Below are 20,167 nucleotides of genomic sequence, written 5' to 3'. Positions count from 1 at the left end.
TGCATCCAAATCTAAATTAACAGGACTCCATTATCAACTTAGAGTACCAAGCCAGTAATAATGTGAAAGGCAGAATTTAGTCAGAGGCATAGAGAGTGAGCCTAGGTAGAAAAGGCAGAGTGTCCACCAGGACTAATGAGGTGATCTGCCCCCAGGCCACACAATTCCTATCCAAGGCAGCGCCTTTTTCACTACCAGTCCACCAACTGCAGGATTTAGGTATGCTGTCCCAGGAAGAGGCAACCAGGCCTGGGGGAAAAACTGGACCTGATTCTTCCACTTAAATGGAATAACTATCCCTGTATTTCTCCTCAGTCTGCATGGAGCAAAAAATTGGTTTTAGCATAATCCATCAAATACATGACTCCAAGCAACCAGGACAGAGAACTCCACGTGTAAACATACAAACACATGCAAACACACACACGCACATGTGAGCGCACACATACTCCAGACATTATGGCCAAGCATGCCATACAAAACTGTATGTTTATCATGAAACAATCTGAGTTAGGAAACTAGGATTGTTGCCACCACCATTTATTTATCTAGTTCATAACTAAGAACACTATAGCAGTGCTGGAGATGCAAAGACGTCCCTGCCCTTAAGGGGCTTACAATCTTACTGGAGAATATAACAGGCACATAAGAAGCTGGACTACAAGGAAGCATGAGCTAACAAATGCCAGACTTTGGAAGGCAGCATAGTTTGAGAACATGGGATTCAGAGTCACAAAACCCACATCCTAGTCCCAACCCAGTACATCAGTGAACCTCTCTGGGTTTTTTCCCAGCTACAACATTAAATACTTAAGACTGAGAGGCTGTCTGCATGTTTCCATGGTGATTCAGCTCAAAAGCTGAGATGAGCTTTATGGAGTAGGTGGCACCTGAGCGGGACACTGAAGGAAGGCAAAGGAGGTGTTTCAGACAAGGAAAGCAGTACTGAGGTAGCTGTAAGCTTGGAGTTTGGAGGGGAGATGACAGACAAGTGTCACAAGGAGTAATGGCAGAGAGGTGGGTGGGTGGCAGGAAGTACCACCACACTTCCCACACAGGGCTGAGCGGCGTGCCTCACATTTACATCTGATTATTTACAGTACATAATTCCAGAGAGTAGAAAATACCAGAGGACAATGGCGGCATTTTATCAAACATTTCACTTGATTTCCATAAAGTATAAAATAATTTAACATTATACCTCTACATTTCAAAATTCACATCAATAAACCATCCTGTCAAAATGTAAACCAATTCAAAGTTTACATTCTTAGTAAACATAACTAAATCTCTTAATTCAAAAAGACATTTGATACAAATTATATTACTCCAATAATTCCAACATTCATTTTCCACCATGTTCCAAGCACTATGAAAATAAAAATGACTATGACAAGGTCCCTGCCCTTGAAGAGCCCGCAACCTGGCAGATGAGCAAAGATCAACTCTGCCTACCCAGAATTACTGTGATACACAGCCTGATCAAGGCACGAGCCATGGAGCACAAAGATGGATTCATCCTTTCTGGAGTTTCCACAAGGGCTCAGGAGAAAGATCTTGGGCACAAGAAGAAATGAGTTTGGCAGAGAGAAAGTGACTATGGGAGGAGGGGGCTCCCAGGCAGCAGACACACGGGCACAGCGAGGAAGTCCAGGGCCAATGACAGGGACAGTGTGGCTGAAGCAGGGTGTAAAAGGCAACAGCTAGTGATATGAAGGCCCGGACTTAGTCCTGTGAAAATAAGGAGCCATTGCTTGTCATGTTTTAATCATCAGCTAACACTGGTTCATAAGGTCAGGAACAGATAGGACAGAAAGTGAGCAGGAAGGTTCTGTCTGTATTGTAGACAGTGACTGTCTGCTCTCCCCAGCAATTAAACTGCTCAGAAGCCACACTCCCCATGACCTCCTTCCTTCATCCTTTTTTCTGTCTCCTTTTTCTCTTTATGATCTGCTTCCCCTCTGTCCTCGAGTCTTCAAAATGGAGCCAGCATTGGGAAGGCAAAGGAGCAGGACTAGAAACAAACACATATGACTAATCGAGTTACTATAAAGAAATGGTAACTGTATTGGACAAAGGTCTGCAGATGAAGGAAACTAATTCTTTTTCAGGAGTTTTCCAAAAGTGCCCAATTCACACCAAAATGTTGGAAAATCTCATACAATGTGGGAAAGGTATACAGAACCCTTGCAAAAGACTCCATTTCCTAAACTATTTTCCATTAATATCAATGTTACAAATGCAATACCATAGGATTTCAGAGCCTAACTTCACAGAAATACGATCTGACCAAAATTGCATTGCTTAGCTTAAAAAATAATACACAATGTGTAATTTCAAGTCTTAGGTTCTCAGCTCCTACCAAAATATGTCAATATATGAATAAACTGCCTCATGAAAAACATGCAGTAAAAGGTAGATGCAAATAAGCCATCCCTTTGGGGTAGACACTATATTAAAATTTCTTGTCATATTATAAAACCATTCTACAAAAGTAACACCTTCTTGAAATTTCATTTTGTAATGAAGAAAATAAATCTGTATCATTTTATTTAACATTCATTCTTTAAGTTACAGTTAACACAACCTGCTTCTAATCCAAGAAATCCTAGTATAATCTGAAACACATGCATATACATTTAGTAAGACCTTCGACATTTCTAAATAAATTACATGCATGATATACAATAAAGAATACTAATATGAGAATTCAGGACATTTATTTTTCTGCATTGAAATTTAACTACTGTACAACACACACATATACAAAACAAACCCGCAAAGCAACAGTGTGTAATAGGTAGCTACAGACACACAAAATAAGCCTATTTAAAATACCTAACAGCCTTTTTTTTTTTTAGGCAACAAAATACGTCCAGTCCTTGACATCTTCTCATACTCACCTAGCACCACAGATGCAAGGACCTAACAGTAAACATGTACAATCTCATGCTTAACACCTAAAGCATGCACTGAATTGAATTTGTATGTTGTGATCTATTCTACTAAGTATGCAATACATACTTTTACTTACTAATATTTTACACATTAAATTACCCTGCAGCATTTTGAAATTTTAACATTGATGTAAAACAACTTTTGAAAGATTTATGAAACAAGTTTCAAGGTTTAACTTCAGGCTGGTTTGGTTAAGTGGAAAATGGCAGCAGCCTCAAGGTTCATACTAAATGAAAATGGTGTTGTGTGCATGTCAACCCATGTAAAAAATACCTATATACAAGATGGCACAAAAATTTGTGCAGTTGGAATCACCAGTGCAAATGCATGCATTTGAGGTACTTATTTTTTCCATGGTCAGGTATAATTATGCATAGTCATTTTCCTTAAGTGCTAAAGATTTCAGACCTGATCAAATGAAAAGCTGTAAGTGTAAATATGAGCTATTTATATAATTTCAAAGTGCTACGCTTTTAATGAACATTTGCTTAACATTATAGATTTATATATTTAGTTTAAAATATTTATATTACCAACCAATAAATTTTCTCACTATAAAGAGACTGACTGGCAATTATACCTGGCCAAGTAATTTAAAGAGCATACTTGCAAGAACTGTAGTGAAAGAGTTAAATACTTCATTATTGCTTCATTGAACTGAGAAGCCCAAAAGGCATAGATCAACAATGCTCAGTGATGAAAAATGAATACCCAGAACAGCGGTGCATGCCCCCAAAATGACCTCTGTGCAATAAAAACTAAGCATTCTCCACGTTATCAATGCCGTTGGCATCCACATGGATATCAGGCTCCCCACACAAAGATGAGGGGACAAAGCGGCTAACAGTGGGACACAAACAGCTCTTAAGCTCTGGCAATTCTTGCTTCAGGCGTTCCAATTGCTCCACTTGGAATATATTTGGTTGTTCAGGCATCCAATCATATATCCTATGATGAAACAAATACAAAATACATAAAATACTGTAATTTTATGGTTTACCTAAGACCTGCTTGACTCAACCTTTTCATAAGATTTACAGAATGCCTGGAACATCCACATCAGAGTTTTTGTTTTGTCTTAAAGATGAAAGTATCCATTCTATTTTTTAAAATTTCTCTTCTTCCCAGTCTTTCCAATAATCCAGAATAGCAGCACTGCCCTTTTGTACCCCGGATGCAATGGAGCTCAACATAAAGCAACTGAATCAGAAAATGAAACGTCTAATTTACTTGTGATCTAGCTTAAAGTATTTGCTCTCCAACTCGCTTTTTTTGTTTTTAAACAAATGGAAATCTATAAAAAACTGACTGTTCTGACTTCAAAGTCACTAAAGATCAAGATAAGAAGACTGCTCACCAGCGTGGGAACTGCTCTAAAGCTGCTCCGTAATGCCAGATGCATCCAGAGTGGAGAACTCCAAAAGAGCCTCCGGTGATCTGACACTGGCACTGCCCATCAGCAGAGAAAGGACGGCCTCCTGTGCCTGAATGTGACAGCCAGGTCACTATGTAAGCCAGCCAACTATGTAGTATCAGAGAATCTTTATGACATCACAGTAGGAAAGAATTATTTAAACATGATAAAAAAAATATGGTGACTCTATTAAATATCTGACTGTATTAAAACAAAGAGTTTCTACTAATTAAAGACGTATCTAAGAGAATAAAAAATGACCTCTGCATCAAGGTATCGAGACAGAACAGAAGCGTCTAGCTTCGTTCTCTCCCTACATTCCATTGAAAATAAAACAAAGAGATTCTTTTTAATAAAATCCGTAAGTATGAGAAAAATCCAAGAGACAAAGCTACAACATTTTGAAAGCTGGAAAACAGATGGATAAATAAGAACTAAAGGTTTGTCAGTGAGATAACTGAAAAGGCTGGCTCACAGGCCAGTGGTAGGAAACACAGAGTGGAGTTAAAAGCAGGAGCAGATCAATCAAAGACGGCGACTGTCAAACCAGAAACCACCCCTACTCCTAATCCCCCTGTGGAAGAGGAGAAAACAGAATCTAATCAGGAGGTTGCTAACCCAGAATACTACATTAAACATCCTCTACAGAACAAATGGGCACTCTGGTTTTTTTAAAAATGATAAAAGCAAAACTTGGCAAGCAAACCTGCCGCTGATCTCTAAGTTTGATCTTGTTGAAGACTTTTGGGCTCTATACAACTATATCTAGTTGTCTAGTAATTTAATGGCTGTCTGTGACTACTCACTTTTTAAAGATGGTATTGAGCCTATGTGGGAAGATAAACAAACGGGGAGGATGATGGCTAATTTACATTGAACAAACAGCAGAGACAAAGGGACCTCGATCACTTTTGGCTAGAGACTCTACTGGGCCTTATTGGAGAATCTTTTAATGACTAGAGTGATGATGTATGTAAAGCTGTTGTTAATGTTAGAGCTAAAGGTGATAAGATAGCAGTATGGACTACTGAATGTGAAAACAGAGAAGCTGTTACACATTTGGGAGGGTATACAAGGAAAGGTTAGGACTTCCTCCAAACATAGTGACTGGTTATCAGTCCCACGCAGACACAGCTACTAAAACAGTTCCACCACTAAAAATAGGTTTGTTGTTTAAGAAGACACCTTCTGAGTATTCTCATAAGAGACCAAGTCAAACAATCGAGATTTTGAAGCTGAATCAAAGCCTCTTCAAAAACTACTAGAGTGGACTGGATTTAAATGTGATTTCCATCCAAATGTTGCTAAGATGTAAGAGAAGTCTCATTCACTGAGGTGGAAGGACTGGAACTCAGGAGGTCAAGGGAGCAGTGAGCTGAGATTGTGCCACTGCACTCCAACCTGGGCAGCGGAGCGAGAGACCCTATCTCAAAAAAAAAAAAAAAAAATCCTTAATGACTTCAGGGAAATAGCATGTTCATTAAATGAGAATAGGATGCTAAACATATGGAAAAAACTACATTCAGAGAAAAAAAGACAGTCATTGGAAATTAAACACACAACAGTAGACATGAAAAACTCAACAGAGGCCAGGCAGGGTGGCTCACTCTGGTAATCCCAGCACTTTGGGAGGACAAGGCAGGCAAATTGCCTGAGCTTAAGAGTTCAAGACCAGCCTGGGCAACATGGCGAAACCCTGTCTCTACTGAAATACAAAAAATTAGCCAGGCATGGTGGTGTGTGCCTGTAGGCCCAGCTACTCGGGAGGCTGAGGCATGAGAATTTGCTTGAACCCAGGAGACAGAGGTTGCAGTGAGCTCAGATCGCATCACTGCACCCCAGCCTGAATGATAGAGACGGTCTCAAAACAACAAAACAAAACAAACAAAAAACAGAAAAGCTCAACAGAATGAGTAGAAAGTAAGACTGAGAAAATCTTTCAAACGAAGCAAAAAAAACAAAAAAACAAACAAAAACCAAAATCTGGTCCAAGAGCTATTTGATTCAAACAAAAAGACTTCTATAAAGGAAAAAAAAAATCCAGAAAATTGAAGGGGACAAGAATCAAAAGAAATATTTTTGAAAAAATTTTCCCATGTTTAAGAACATGTATTGACAGACTAAAAGGGTTACCAAGTGTCCAGCAAAGTGGGCAAAACCAGACCCACAAGAAAACGCATCTCTATAGAATTTCAGAACACTGGTAATAAAAGGAAAACCCTCAAAGCTTCTAAACAGGAAACACAGATTACATGTGAGAACATAATCAAGATGGCTTCACACTCAACAGCAACACTGGAATGGTAAAGATGATGGAGAATGTTTCTAAAATTCTAAAGTATTTCTAACACAGAGTTCTATACACAGCCACGACATTTCTGGACACATAAGACCTCAAAAACATTTACCTCCTGTGTCCACCTTTCTTAAGATGCTGAAAGACGTGTTCCGTAAAACTCATTGAACCAAGAGAGAAAAAGATATGAGCTACAGGAAACAGGAGATCTAACACAGAGAATGGCAGGGCTCAGGATGACAGCTGTGCACAATCAACCAATCAGTACTGGAGCATCCCAGTGGACAGGCAGATGTGTTGAGGGCCATTACTCCAAGAGAGACACTGTCACTGTAGCAGCTATGTTAACCTAAGAACAGAGTGCCCTCATGAGCCTGAACTTTATATTACCTAAATATGGTCTAACCGTGTGCTGATTAAGTTTCCACGTTACCTGCAGGATTAAAATGCTTTGGCCTACTCCTGAGAACTGGTAACAGGCTACAATGAGTGCAGAACCAGGAAATACAGGATAGCCCACTCCTGCTGTACTTCCAATGCCTGACCCACAGGCAGATGTGCTGAGCTAGAGACCTAGCAAGTCACACAATCAGTTCCGAAAGTTAAGACTGGCATTTAAGTGCACACACATAAAGAAGTACATGCATGAACAGGAAGTATGTGAAGGACACCTGGAATTGTTTCAGGTGCACACTTGTAAATATACCTTATCTGTGGACTGGGTTGCCACATAAACTAGGCTGGGTGCAAAAAGGTTGAAAAGTCACTGTACTATCAATAATGTTCACAGCAACACTATAAAATAGCAATGACTTGGCAGCAACCTAAATGTTCCTAAAAAACAGTATAAGTTGTGGTAAAGACAACAATGGAATATTAATATGACCACGAAAAGCAGTAAGGTATAGCTACATGCAACAATATAGGTTAACTTTAAAAACATAATTACAAGTTTTATAAAGTATAATTAAAGCTTGAAACTATATAAAACTACAGCTGGGGCAGGAGAATCACTTGAACCCAGGTTGCAGTTAGTCAAGATAGTGCCAAGATAGTGCCACTGCACTCCAACCTGGGTGACAGAGCAAGACTCTGTCTTAAAAAAATAAAAAGAACAGCCTCTTACTCATCATCATAAGTGCAAATTTCCCAAACAAAATACCAGAAAATGATATGTAGCCGTTTAGTGTTTGACAATTGAAAATACACACACACTCTCTCACCACACCTCTCTCCAATCCATAATGCTTCAAAGGCTCCAAGTCACTCATCATTCAAAACCTTCTATATGATGTCTAAATTTGATAATGGAAAAAATAGCATAAGCAGATTATTTAGAAATAGAGGGAAATGCCAGAAGAGCCAGAAAACAAAGATATGAGGGGACAGGGTCTCAGCCAGAGACAATGGAAGAAACAGGTACAAGAAATTATTTTTATTATAATACTTATCAAACTGTTTGAATTTTAAAACTATATACACATACTTTTTTGAATCAAATTAAAAAAAAAAAAACTTTTTGAGGGTAAAAACCAACTCAACACAACCCACCTTACCCCTCCTCAGACTTTATTAGGAATCCAGTGCCTGGCCACCTCCCTGAAACTCTCAACAGAGTCGTGCCCTGATTTACACTCTTGCCTCTGCCTAGAACACAAATATCAAAGTAAACATAACCACTCCCCAAATTCCAACTCAATTCTTCTTCTTTAAAGCTCCAAGCCAGGAAGAACTTTCTCGAGCACCTGTTATATCATATATCTTCCTGTTCTCCATTACATGTCAACATCTGATTTCAACCAAGTAAAGCCCTTAAGATGAAGGATCTGCCTGAAATTTGTATACTCTACAAAACCATAAATGGTATAACCTCATAATACACTTCCTTGCCGGAAAATATTTGTAATCATTCCTTGTAACAAAAATACACATATAACCATATACATTCAAAAATTTGCTAAAGCCAGTACTTGTTCCAAATTATTAGTTTAAAAATTTAATTAAATTAGCTGGAAACGTTGAAGAGCGCTATGAGTCACACATGCTATTTCATGCAAAATTAACCAAATAGTTTAAAAGGCAGGTAGGTAGGATTTACTGGGACTACAATTTTAAAACCAAACTAATTGAGACAAAATACTGGAAGGAAAACAAGCTTTATTAAGAAAGTAATACAACTTTATGGGAAGAAGAGTAATATGAACCAAATCCAAGGACAGTATTGTTTAGAGCAGGCCTAGTGAGATTTTATCACTTACTCTTTGTGTAACACTTCTCAAGCACAGGCAATCTTCATTTTACTGCACTTCGTCTTTTTTAAAAAAATTTCTTATAATTTTATTTTATTTTCTATGCGATGGGGTCTCCTCCCAAAGTGCTGGGATTACAGGCATGAACCACCGCGCCCCACATGCGCTTTTCAGATACTGTGTTTCTTACGAATTGAAGCTTTGTGACCACCCTGCACTCTGCAAATCTGTTGGTGCCATTTTCCCAACAGCATATGCTCACTTCATGTCTGTATCACATTTTGATAAATCCCACAATATTTCAAAGTTCCTCATTATGATTCTATCTGATATGGTGATCTGTGATTAGTAATCTTTGATGTCACTATTGTAATTGTTTTGAGGTGCCACAAATCGTACCCATAAATCAGTGTGTTCTGACTGCTCCAATGACCAGCCTCTCCCCTATCTTTCTGCCTCTCATCCGGCCTCCCTATGCCCAGAGACACATCCATATTGAAATCAGGCCAATTAACCTTACAATGGCGTCTAAGAGTTCAGGTGAAAGGAAGAGTCTTAAATCTCTCAATTTAAATCAAAAACTAGAAATAATTAAGATTAGTGAGGAAGGCATGTTAAAAACTAAGATAGGCTGAAAGCTGGGCCTCTTGCACCAAACTGTTAACCAAGTTATGAATGCAAAGGAAAAGTCCTTGAAGGAAATTGAAAGTGCTACTACAGTGAACACAGCAATGAAAAGAAAGCAAAGCAGCCTTATTGCTGATGAGGAGAAAGTTTTAATGGCCTGGACAGAAGATCAAACCAATCAAAACATTCCCTTAAGCCAAAACCTAATTCAAAGGGCTTAACTCTCTTCAGTTCTATCAAGGCTGAGAGAGGTAAAGAAGCTGCAGAAAAAAGTTGGAACCCAACAGTTAAATAACACTGAAAATTGTAGGGCCCTTCAGAATTACGCTAAATCTACTCTGTCTGTGCTCCAGAAATGCAACAAAGTCTGGATGACGACACATCTGTACACAGCATGGTTTACTGAATATTTTAAGCCCACAGTTGAGACCTACAGCTCAGGAAGAAAAAAGATACTTTTCAAAATATTACTGTTCATTGACAATGCACCTGGTCACCCAAGAGCTCTAACAAAGATTGTTGTTTTCATACCTGTTAACACAAAATCCATTCTGCAACCCATGGATCAAGGAGTCACTTTGGCTTTCAAGTATCATTACCTTAGAATACATTTTAAAGACTGTAGCTGCCACAGACAGTGATTCTTCTGAAGGATCTTGGCAAGGTAAACTGAAAACTTTTCATCATTCCAGATACCATTAAGAACATTTCAGATTCATGGGACAAGATCAAAATATCAACACTAACAGGCATTTGGTAGAAGCTGATGCCAATCCTCATACATGACAAAGGGTTTCAAGACTTCAGTGAAGGAAGTCACTGCAGATGTGGTGGAAATAGAAAGAGACCTAGAAATAGAAATGGAACCTAAAGATGCGACTGAATTGCTACAATCTCATGATAAAACTTTAACAGACGAGGAGTTGCTTCTTATGGATGAGGAAAGAAAATGGTTTTCTGAGATAAATCCACTCCCAACAAAGATGCTCTGAACATTGTTTCAATGACAAGATATTTAGAATATTACATAAACTTAGTTAATAAAGCAGCAGCAGGGTTTGAGAAGATGGACTCCAATTTAAAGATGTACTACTGTGGGGCCGGGAGTGGTGGCCACCTGTAATCCCAGCACTTTAGGAGGTAAAGGCAGGCAGATCACCTGAGGTCAGCAATTCGAGAATAGCCTGGCCAATATGGTGAAACCCTGTCTCTACCAAAAACACAAAAATTAGCTGGATATGGTTGTGCATGCCTGTAGTCCCAGCTACTCGGGAGGCGAGGAAGGAGAATCACTTGAACCTAGGAGGTGGAGCTTGCAGTGAGCCGAGACTGTGCCATTGCACTGCAGCCTGGGTGACAGAACAAGACTCCATCTCAAAAAAATAATAATAATAAAATAAAAATAAATCAAAATGTTTTGGCAGGGCACGGTGGCTCACGCCTGTAATTCCAGCACTTTGGGAGTCCAAGGTGGGTGGATCACTTGGGATCAGGAGTTCAAGATCAGCCTGGTCAACATGGTGAAACCCCGTCTCTAGTAAAAATACAAAAATTAGCCAGGCACGGTGGCAGGCGTGTGTCTGTAATCCCAACTACCACAGAGGCTGAGGCAGAAGAATCACTTGAACCCGGGAGGTGGAGGCTGTAGTGAGCTGAGATCATGCCACTGCACTCCAGCCGGGGTGATAGAGTGAGACTCTGTCTCAAAAAAGCAAAAACAAACAAACAAAAAAGATGTTTTATTGTGGGTGAAAAATGCTCTTAAACACCATCAAGTGCAACAGAGAAATATTGTGTAAAAGAAAGAGTCCATTGGTGCAGCAAACTTCATTTCTGTCTTATTTTAAGAAATTGCCACAGCCACCTCAACCTTCAGCAACCACCACCCTAATCAGTCAGCAACCATCGACCTCAAGGCAAGACCCCCCGGCAGCAACACAATTATGATTTGCTGAAGACAGACTGTCAGCATTTCTTAGTAATAACATATTTTAAAATTAAGATACATACTGTGTTTTCTCAGACACAACGCTACTGTACACTTGGTAAACTACAATGTAGTATAAACATAACTTTTGTTTAGACAGAGTCTCACTCTGTCACCCAGACTGGAGTGCAGTGGCACGATCTCGGCTCACTGCAACCTTTGCCTCCTGGGTTCAAGCGATTCTCCTTCCTCCTGCCTCAGCCCCCTGAGTAGCTGGGATTACAGGCGCGCACCACCACCACACCCGGCTAATTTTTGTGTTTTTAGTAGAGACAGGGTTTCACCATGTTGGTCAGGCTGGTCTCAAACTCCGGACCTCATGATCTGCCCGTCTCAGCCTCCCAAAGTGCTGGGATTATAGGCATGAGCCACGGCACCTGGCATAAACATAACATTTATATGCACTGGGAAACCAAAAGATTTGGGACTTGCTTTGCTGTGGTGGTCTGGATCCCAGCCTTCACTATCGCTGAGGTACACCTGTATGAGCAAGTCTGCTAATCCCTCAGCTGAGTAAATGACATCCCTTCTGACCCCAAATGTCTTTATACTAAAGAAACCTTTTTGTCTCTCAGATTAGTGGCTGCCAAGGAAGCTGATGGAAAAAAAAAAAGGTTTGTTCAATAAATTATTTGAATCCCTACTGGGTGCCCCACATTGGGTGCCCCACATTGTTCTAACCTCAATAGCAATGAACAAATCAGGCAAACAGCCTTGCCCTCCTCATGGAGCCTATATTCTCATTTGCATGTGTGCATTAGTACCAAGGAAGATGGAGGAAAGGGGCTAGGGAGAAAAAACAAGTAAAATATAACACAGCATATGTGGTGTGTCAGATGATGATCAATGATATGGAGACAAGTCAGGAAGTACACTGTGAATAGAGGCTGTTATTTGAAATCGGTTATTCAAGGAAGTCCTCACTGAGGCGACATTTAAATTGTTACGGAAGTCTTTCTCCGAAGAATGGGAAAACAGCAGATGGGGGAATTTTGTGGAAGGTCAGAGAGGGAAAGAGGGTTGGAAGGTGGTGGGGTGGCAGATTGGCTCGTATAATGCCCTCAGACTTCAGCTTTTCCTTTAGGTGACACAGAAAACCGTGGGAGAGTTTTAAGCAGCAACATGATCAGACATAGGTCTTAAAAGCTTCCCTCTGGCTGCTGTACTAATAAACAGCCTGACCCTTAAGGGAAGAGGCAGTCACCAGGGGGCAGACTACCTCAACAATCCACACCAAAGATGAGCTGCTTTAGTTGAGTGACAACAGTTAACTTGGTGAGTAGACGATTCAGGATATATTTTGAAGACAGAACGAAAAGATTTTCTATCTGACTGGATTTGGGGTATGAAATAAAGAAGAGAGTCATGGAAGACTAAGAATGTGGTCTGAATTGTCACTTATACTGAAATCAGGAAGACTGTAAGAGGAACAGGTGTCAATACCTGGATATAAAAGTCTACAGAGGTCTAGGGAATGGTCTGAGTTGGAGATACATAAGTTTGGGAACATAAAAGTTATGAAATGCCACAGAATTGGATGAGAGCACTGAAAAAGTTGGTATAGACAGAAAAGAGGTCTAAGGGCTGGAAGTCCACCCTCACCCCCAGGATGATTTAGTATATATATCTGAGTTAGAGCCCAGTCATCTGAATCCTTAACAAACTTCCCAAGTGATTCTGCTATCCTTCAAACTTTGAAAACACCCACAGGCAAATGTTAAGATAATCTCAGGCCGAACTGCAGAATTTTAACTTAACTAAGTTCAATTTTATTTATAATTTCGTAAGATGAAATCTATACTTCTAAATTCCATGAAAATTGTTCATGAAAAACAAATACCTATCATAAATTAGACCATTAACTCCAAGTTCCTTCAATTTCCTTCTGTTTTCAGGATCATTGGTGTCATCACCCCAGCAGAATATGACTAGTCCCTTAGCTTTTGCCTCTTGAATATAGGACGGGTTTCTGAGCAAGTCTTCAGTATGTGCATTTATCCCCTAGAAGAAGAAAAATTAGTTGTGCATGAAAAAGAAACATTAACTGCAAAGCTAAATGCTCACACTCCAAAGTACAGTAGGCAGGAAAAGAAAATGTTTTTTCTTCCAATTACTTTATCTTATTCTTTTTAATGGACACTTCATACATAAATATATTCACAATATATTAATATATACATAATTTATAAACATACATATTGAATGTGCAGTCAAAAAAATTTACTAACGGAATGCTCTATCAAAACAAGTTTACATTCATCTGTAAAATGGGAATAATATTTTTTAAAAGGAATACAGTCTAACCATTTTAGATTATTCATAAAATCTATTCAGAAAGTTAAACGAAAAAATGTACTGTATGCCTATAACAAATTTTGTACTTAATTTGTTTTTCATTCTGAGATCTAATATCCTCGCTTTTAAGTAGAGCCACTTGTTTGCTAAGTTAGTCAAAACGTTAACCATTAAATGTGTAAAGTAATATGAAATCTTTACTACTCCTCTAAAATAAAATAGAAAATTAAAAGATAAAATTCAAACATAACTTACCAGTAGATTTTCGAACTGTGCAAAGCTCATTGCAATGGGGGTTGTCCGAGATCTGAGGTCCATGAGTTCGGGATAAATTTCAGATTTTCCTTGAGTTAAAAATAGTATGGGATATTTGTTCTGCTTTTGCCGAACCCTGAAAAGAAACAATTTAAAAAATACCTTTCAATGGGGAGTAACTGTAATATTCCTTTTTGAAATTTTAGAAAACACTAAAAGTTAAATGAGGTTGGGCGCAGTGGCTCACACCTGTAATCCCAACACTTTGGGAGGCCAAGGTGGGCAGAGCACTTGTGGTCAGGAGTTCAAGACCAGCCTGAACAACATGTTGAAACCCCGTCTCTACTAAAAATACAAAAATTAGCCAAGTATCATGCACAGGCCTGTAATCCCAGCTACTGAGGAGGCTGGGGCACAATATCGCTTGAACCCTGAAGGCAGAGGTTGCAGTGAGCCAAGATCACGCCACTGCACTCCAACCTGGGCAACAGAACAAGATTCTGACTCAAATAAATAGATTTTTTTTTTTTTAAGAAACAAAGAAAAGGAGCATAGTCCCATTGCTCAGATAAAATCACCATTCACATGTGTTGCCTTTCAGGCCAGGTACAGTGCAGTGGCTCATGCCTATAATCCAAACACTTTGGAAAACCAAGGCAGGAAGGTCACTTGAGCCTAAGAGTTTGACACCAGCCTGGGAAACATGAAGAGACCTCATTTCTACAAAAAATATAAAATTAGCCAGTCTTAATGGCATGCACATGCAGTCCAGCTACTCAAGAGGCCAAGGCAGGAGGACTGCTTGCGCCCAAGAGGTCAGGGCTGCAGTGAGTCATCAGCCTCGGTGACAGAGGGAGATCCTATCTCAAAAACAATTTTTTAAAAAATAAAAGATAAATACAAATTTAAAATTTTTCTATACAAGAGCTAAAATATTCTCAGAAATTGTCAGTGATAAATCCCTTGGGAGCTTACAATATGGTAAGAAGTATATGACCTGCCTGTAAAATAAAAGGGTGTGAGGCTCTAGGACCCAGGAGGTGTGGACTTCACAGGAGTAGTAGGCACCCTAGCAAGCAGTCAGTAAAGGACATGAGGACACACAACCTGACATGATTTGAAAGGACAGATCGGGGGAAAGCTGGACAACTACCCCAGCTCCAGACTGGTACCTTAAGTCCTAGACACATTCTGAGAGTATAGGAAAAAACACTGGGTATTACTCACATTGTGCAAATATCTGCATCAAATGAAGAAAACACTATTCTCCTCTTCCCAGAATTTTCTAAAACAGTTTTTAAAATTATATCCAAAAACAGATTCATGTCAAAATATGTTGATAAGTTACCATCCCACATTCCATCCTATGGGAAAGAGAAAGCAAAATAAAAGTCACTGCACACCCTAAACCACAGTGCTAGAAACTCTGTTTTTATTCTGGCAAGCTGTGATAGAAAGAAGCCCTGACAGTATCTAGTCCAACTATTATTTTACAGATGATGAAACCTGAAGAGATTAAGTGATTGGCCCAAGATCACAAAGCTATTTAGTGATGACACAGGTCATAATTCAGATACAGAGACTCTCATACAAAAAGCAAGTAACTATTAACTATATCATCAATACACTTTTGCATTATTAAAGTTAAAATAAAAGCTAAAACTCTAGAATACTGCAGTTTGCTATGATTTTATTTCCATAAATTATAGGACACGTCATCTGCTAACAAATTAATAAAATGTCCCTATTAATTATTACCAGTTTAAAAGTCTCATTCTTTGGGTCTTGGGCATATCAAGTAACCAAAAATTAATTAAAATAATTCCTTAAACATAGCCAAGACACCAAGCCAGCTCTATTGACATTCAAATGTTAAATGTTTTAAGTGTTAGTCACTGAAATAATTCTGGAAGCTCAGAAAACTAAAAATCACATTATTAGGGAAACCTGAGTTGAGCATTCACTACATTAATAAGGACCAGCTTGTCATAAACAGCATGAATTGAGGGCAATTCCAGATTATTCTGACCGAAACAAATTCAAGGGTATTGCTCAATGCCCAATCATGACATCTGAATTAACTACTTTCAACATCCCACACCCTACCCCAAGCCCCTTGACATGCATCCCATCAATTTGCACATACTCTCTCTGATGTATTCAATAGTTAGCTAATTTGTTTTCCACAACTGAAATATAAGTCCCAGGAAGCCAAGGCCTTATTCTCTTTTGTGCACTACTTGTCCCAAGCACTTGGAAAATGCCTGACCCATAGCAGCTTTTTGAGAAACATTTGTTGAACAAAAAAATGACTAAATTTGGAAGTGATTTAAAATACAACTGCAAAAAAATTTTTTTTCTGAGTAATTATTACTAGCTACTGTTAACAACAGAAAACTGCTTAGAAAATTATTTAAAACATGTTATTAGATGAGAAATAAGAAAGTAAAAACTAAATCCAAGAGATGTGACTGTCCACTTTATAAGTATCTCCCCAAAACCATATTGTTCACACAAGACACATGTAAACTGAAATTTCTACAATAATCATCATTAATTTGAAGTACTCACATACTAGCATGAATGTAAGATATGTTTTATTTAAAGGGTCCAAAAGCATTGTGCTTGATGGAGGAAGCCACAATGAGATTTCAGTTTAGCTTATCCATTAAAATACAAAGACAGGAATGAAAGAATTTTTTAGAAAGGGCATAGAGAGTACAGAATGTGCGGCATAGAGAATTACTTACCCTTTGTTGGCAGATCCATTTTATTTCAATGTTAAACCCTACATCTTCTGGCAAAGACTCTAAAACCTAGAGTTTTGTTTTGTCGGTGGTAAATTTTGTTTTTGGTGAGATGGACAGCAGAATAAGAAAACAAAAAAAATAGAATTATTACTAAAAATAAGAATTTATCATTAGTACCAATAAAATGTTTTGTGCATAATGCACAAACATATTTTGCCATACTCAAAGTGACAGCCTGTTAGATGATTACATTAAATAAGGTCAAAAGAAATTAAGCAGCAAAAGCAGGGGTCTCAGGCACTGTCTGCGATAACTGACCAACACCAAGATGGTTCTTAACCTCAAACCCTTTCCGCCATTACTAGTGAACATCCAAAGTGAACTCTAACACAATAGGCGACATCATTAATTCAAGACATTTGTCATGTATTATACATTGCATTTGGGGATGTCAATCTACTTGCTTAAAATCTATGAAAACCATGATTTTAGATTGTTTTGAAGGTGATGATGCTAAACAAATACTGTAACTCCCTGAAAAGATGTATCCCCAAATGAAAAGATTAGGCTGCAGCTCATAAATCAAAAAAGTTATAATTTATATAAATGACAAATGCTATCAGTGTATCTAAACTAAATTATCTAGACACTTTGCCATCAGATTATTTTGGCAGTTGTAACTAGAAAATGATATTGAAAATATGAAACTTGGTTAGTAACCTTCAAAGAACAGACTTGTTCAGTCTTAAACAAACATGAAGGCCAGACATATACATAAATATGCTCAGGGCAAAATGAATTTGACAGAGATTATGTTTTATTATTATTATCATTATTACCATTTTTGAAGCACAGTCTCACTCTGTCACCCAGGATGGAGCAGAGTGGCACAATCTTAGTTCACTGCAACCTCTATCTCTGGGGTTCAAGCAACTCTCCTGCCTCAGCCTCCCGAGTAGCTGGGATTACAGGTGCCTGCCACCATGCCTGGCTAATTTTTTGTATTTTAGTAGATGGGTTTCACCATGTTAACTAGGCCAGTCTGAAACTCCTGACCTCAGGTGATCCACCTGCCTTGGCCTCCTGAAGTGCTGGGATTACAGGTGTGAGCCACTGTGCCCGGCAGACTATTTTAGATACTTCAAAATTTTAGATATCAAAGAACATGTGTAGCATATATGGTATTTAATTTTTTAACAGCAAATAAATGCATACAAACAGAATAACAGAGTGGTAAGAACATAGCCTGGGAGTCTGGTGACCTGGCATCTAGCTCTGGGTCTCCTATAACCAGCTGCATGTGAAGTACAGCATCTAAAACAGTTTATACTCAATTTTGTGTGGGACTTTTTTTATTTTCTCCTATCTAAAGACTTATTTAACACATCTGTCATATTTTTGCTGGACTAATGCAAAATCAGAAAGAGTAAGACAATACATTAGTGTTGAGATTGCTCAATAGCGAATTTGCCAGAAAAGTGTCTATATAATGAGATTATTTTTGGTGTTAAAATTTTTTTTTTTTTTTTTTGAGACAGAGTCTCGCTCTGTTGTCTGGGCTGGAGTGCAGTGGCACAATCTCAGTTCACTGCGAGCTCTGCCACCTGGGTTCACACCATTCTCCTGCCTCAGCCTCCAGAGTAGCTAGGACTACAGGTGCCCGCCACCATGCCCAGGTAATTTTTTGAATTTTTAGTTGAGACAGGGTTTCACATGTTAGCCAGGATGATCTCAATCTCCTGACCTCGTGATCCACCTGCCTCGGCCTCCTAAAGTGCTGGGATTACAGGCGTAAGCCACCACGCCTGGCCAAAATTTCTTTGTGATTGAATTATGATAGCAAAGTGAGTAAATGAGTTTGCGTGTGTGTTTTAACTTATTTGACTAAAAGGTTGTCAAGCCTGTATTACAATTTAAGATTTTTTCTNTTTTTTTTTTTTTTTTTGAGACAGAGTCTCGCTCTGTTGTCTGGGCTGGAGTGCAGTGGCACAATCTCAGTTCACTGCGAGCTCTGCCACCTGGGTTCACACCATTCTCCTGCCTCAGCCTCCAGAGTAGCTAGGACTACAGGTGCCCGCCACCATGCCCAGGTAATTTTTTGAATTTTAGTTGAGACAGGGTTTCACATGTTAGCCAGGATGATCTCAATCTCCTGACCTCGTGATCCACCTGCCTCGGCCTCCTAAAGTGCTGGGATTACAGGCGTAAGCCACCACGCCTGGCCAAAATTTCTTTGTGATTGAATTATGATAGCAAAGTGAGTAAATGAGTTTGCGTGTGTGTTTTAACTTATTTGACTAAAAGGTTGTCAAGCCTGTATTACAATTTAAGATTTTTTCTGGGAATCATGAGATTTCTAAAAAACAAATGATTTTAGCAAATCAAATTAGAAGAAATGATCTTACTTAGATGGGCTTCATAAACACTTTAAAAATCATACAAATTATATTTTACTTATTTGTTTTTGAGACAGGATCTCTCCCTGTTGCCCAGGCTGGAGTGCAGTGGCACAATCACAGCTCACTGCAGCCTCAACCTCCTGGACTCAAACTGTCTGCCTGCCCTGGCCTCCCAAAGTGCTGGGATTACAGGAATGAGCCACCATGCCCGGCCAAAAATGATGTTTTAAATGCACCAGGATAATGTTCATTGTAGGGGCTCTCTTTTAGTGTCCTTTTTGCAGAGTGAATAATCAACACTTAATTTACCTTTAACCACTGAGATTTTAATGATTTAGATTGTTTTATGAACCCCTCAAGAAATACATACCTAAATATTTTAACAAAATCTTCATTATAGTCACGTCTTTCCTTTCTAAATCATTTCTAAATCTTTCCTTTCTAAATCAAGTTTTAGCAAGTAGCTAATATACTAGATAAAAACCATTAAGCTAATAAGTTCCACTCCCCAAATAAGAATTTCCACATAGTAGTTAACTAAAATTACCTATTTTTGCCTAAGAAAGCTACTATACCTGACATGAACAGAAAGACCAGAATTTAGAAACTGGAGTCGACAGAACAAAAGCAGAGCCAGCATCTCTTTGGCATCTGTGTGGGCTTTCCTGATGCTGTCAAGGGTATTCCTGTATTAAATTGTATCTAGTTTTAAATCTTCATGCTCGTTTTGCGTGAAGATCTATTTTCTCAGAGTGAATTTCTGAAATTTCGATACCATCTTAAGTAAGAGGGGCACTTATTTTCTTTGGTTGAAGAAACTCACTTCTCTCCCAAAACTAAGGAATAATTTAAAATATTGTTAAAAACAAACAAAAAACAAAAAAAAAAACCTGCCTCTCCCACCATCATCTTTCTCTCACCCCATACCTGTGCCCTC

General features: G+C 38.7%; 1 protein-coding gene and 1 pseudogene across 1 annotated transcript in view; one reads left to right on the top strand and one right to left on the bottom strand.

Annotated features, from left to right (window-relative positions):
* Positions 1–524: 524 nt before the first annotated feature.
* Positions 525–20,167, bottom strand: part of LOC108533306 (glycerophosphocholine phosphodiesterase GPCPD1) — a 41,657-nt gene continuing 22,014 nt past the window's right edge. The window contains exons 11-15 of the mRNA XM_017877887.1: positions 16,832–16,897; positions 15,309–15,445; positions 14,082–14,217; positions 13,372–13,532; positions 525–3,906 (exon numbers count right to left, since the gene is read on the bottom strand). Of these exons, the coding sequence (XP_017733376.1) occupies positions 3,717–3,906; positions 13,372–13,532; positions 14,082–14,217; positions 15,309–15,445; positions 16,832–16,897 (690 nt within the window). The 3' untranslated portion in view covers positions 525–3,716. The remainder of the gene's footprint in view (positions 3,907–13,371; positions 13,533–14,081; positions 14,218–15,308; positions 15,446–16,831; positions 16,898–20,167) is intronic.
* Positions 4,348–5,753, top strand: LOC108532985 (eukaryotic translation initiation factor 4E pseudogene; annotated as a pseudogene).

The sequence above is a fragment of the Rhinopithecus bieti genome, unplaced genomic scaffold, assembly GCF_001698545.2.
Source record: "Rhinopithecus bieti isolate Rb0 unplaced genomic scaffold, ASM169854v2 scaffold_65, whole genome shotgun sequence".
In the NCBI taxonomy this organism is placed as follows: domain Eukaryota; kingdom Metazoa; phylum Chordata; class Mammalia; order Primates; family Cercopithecidae; genus Rhinopithecus; species Rhinopithecus bieti.
Note: the sequence above shows the minus strand (reverse complement) of the source record. Positions and strands in the feature narration are given on the sequence as shown.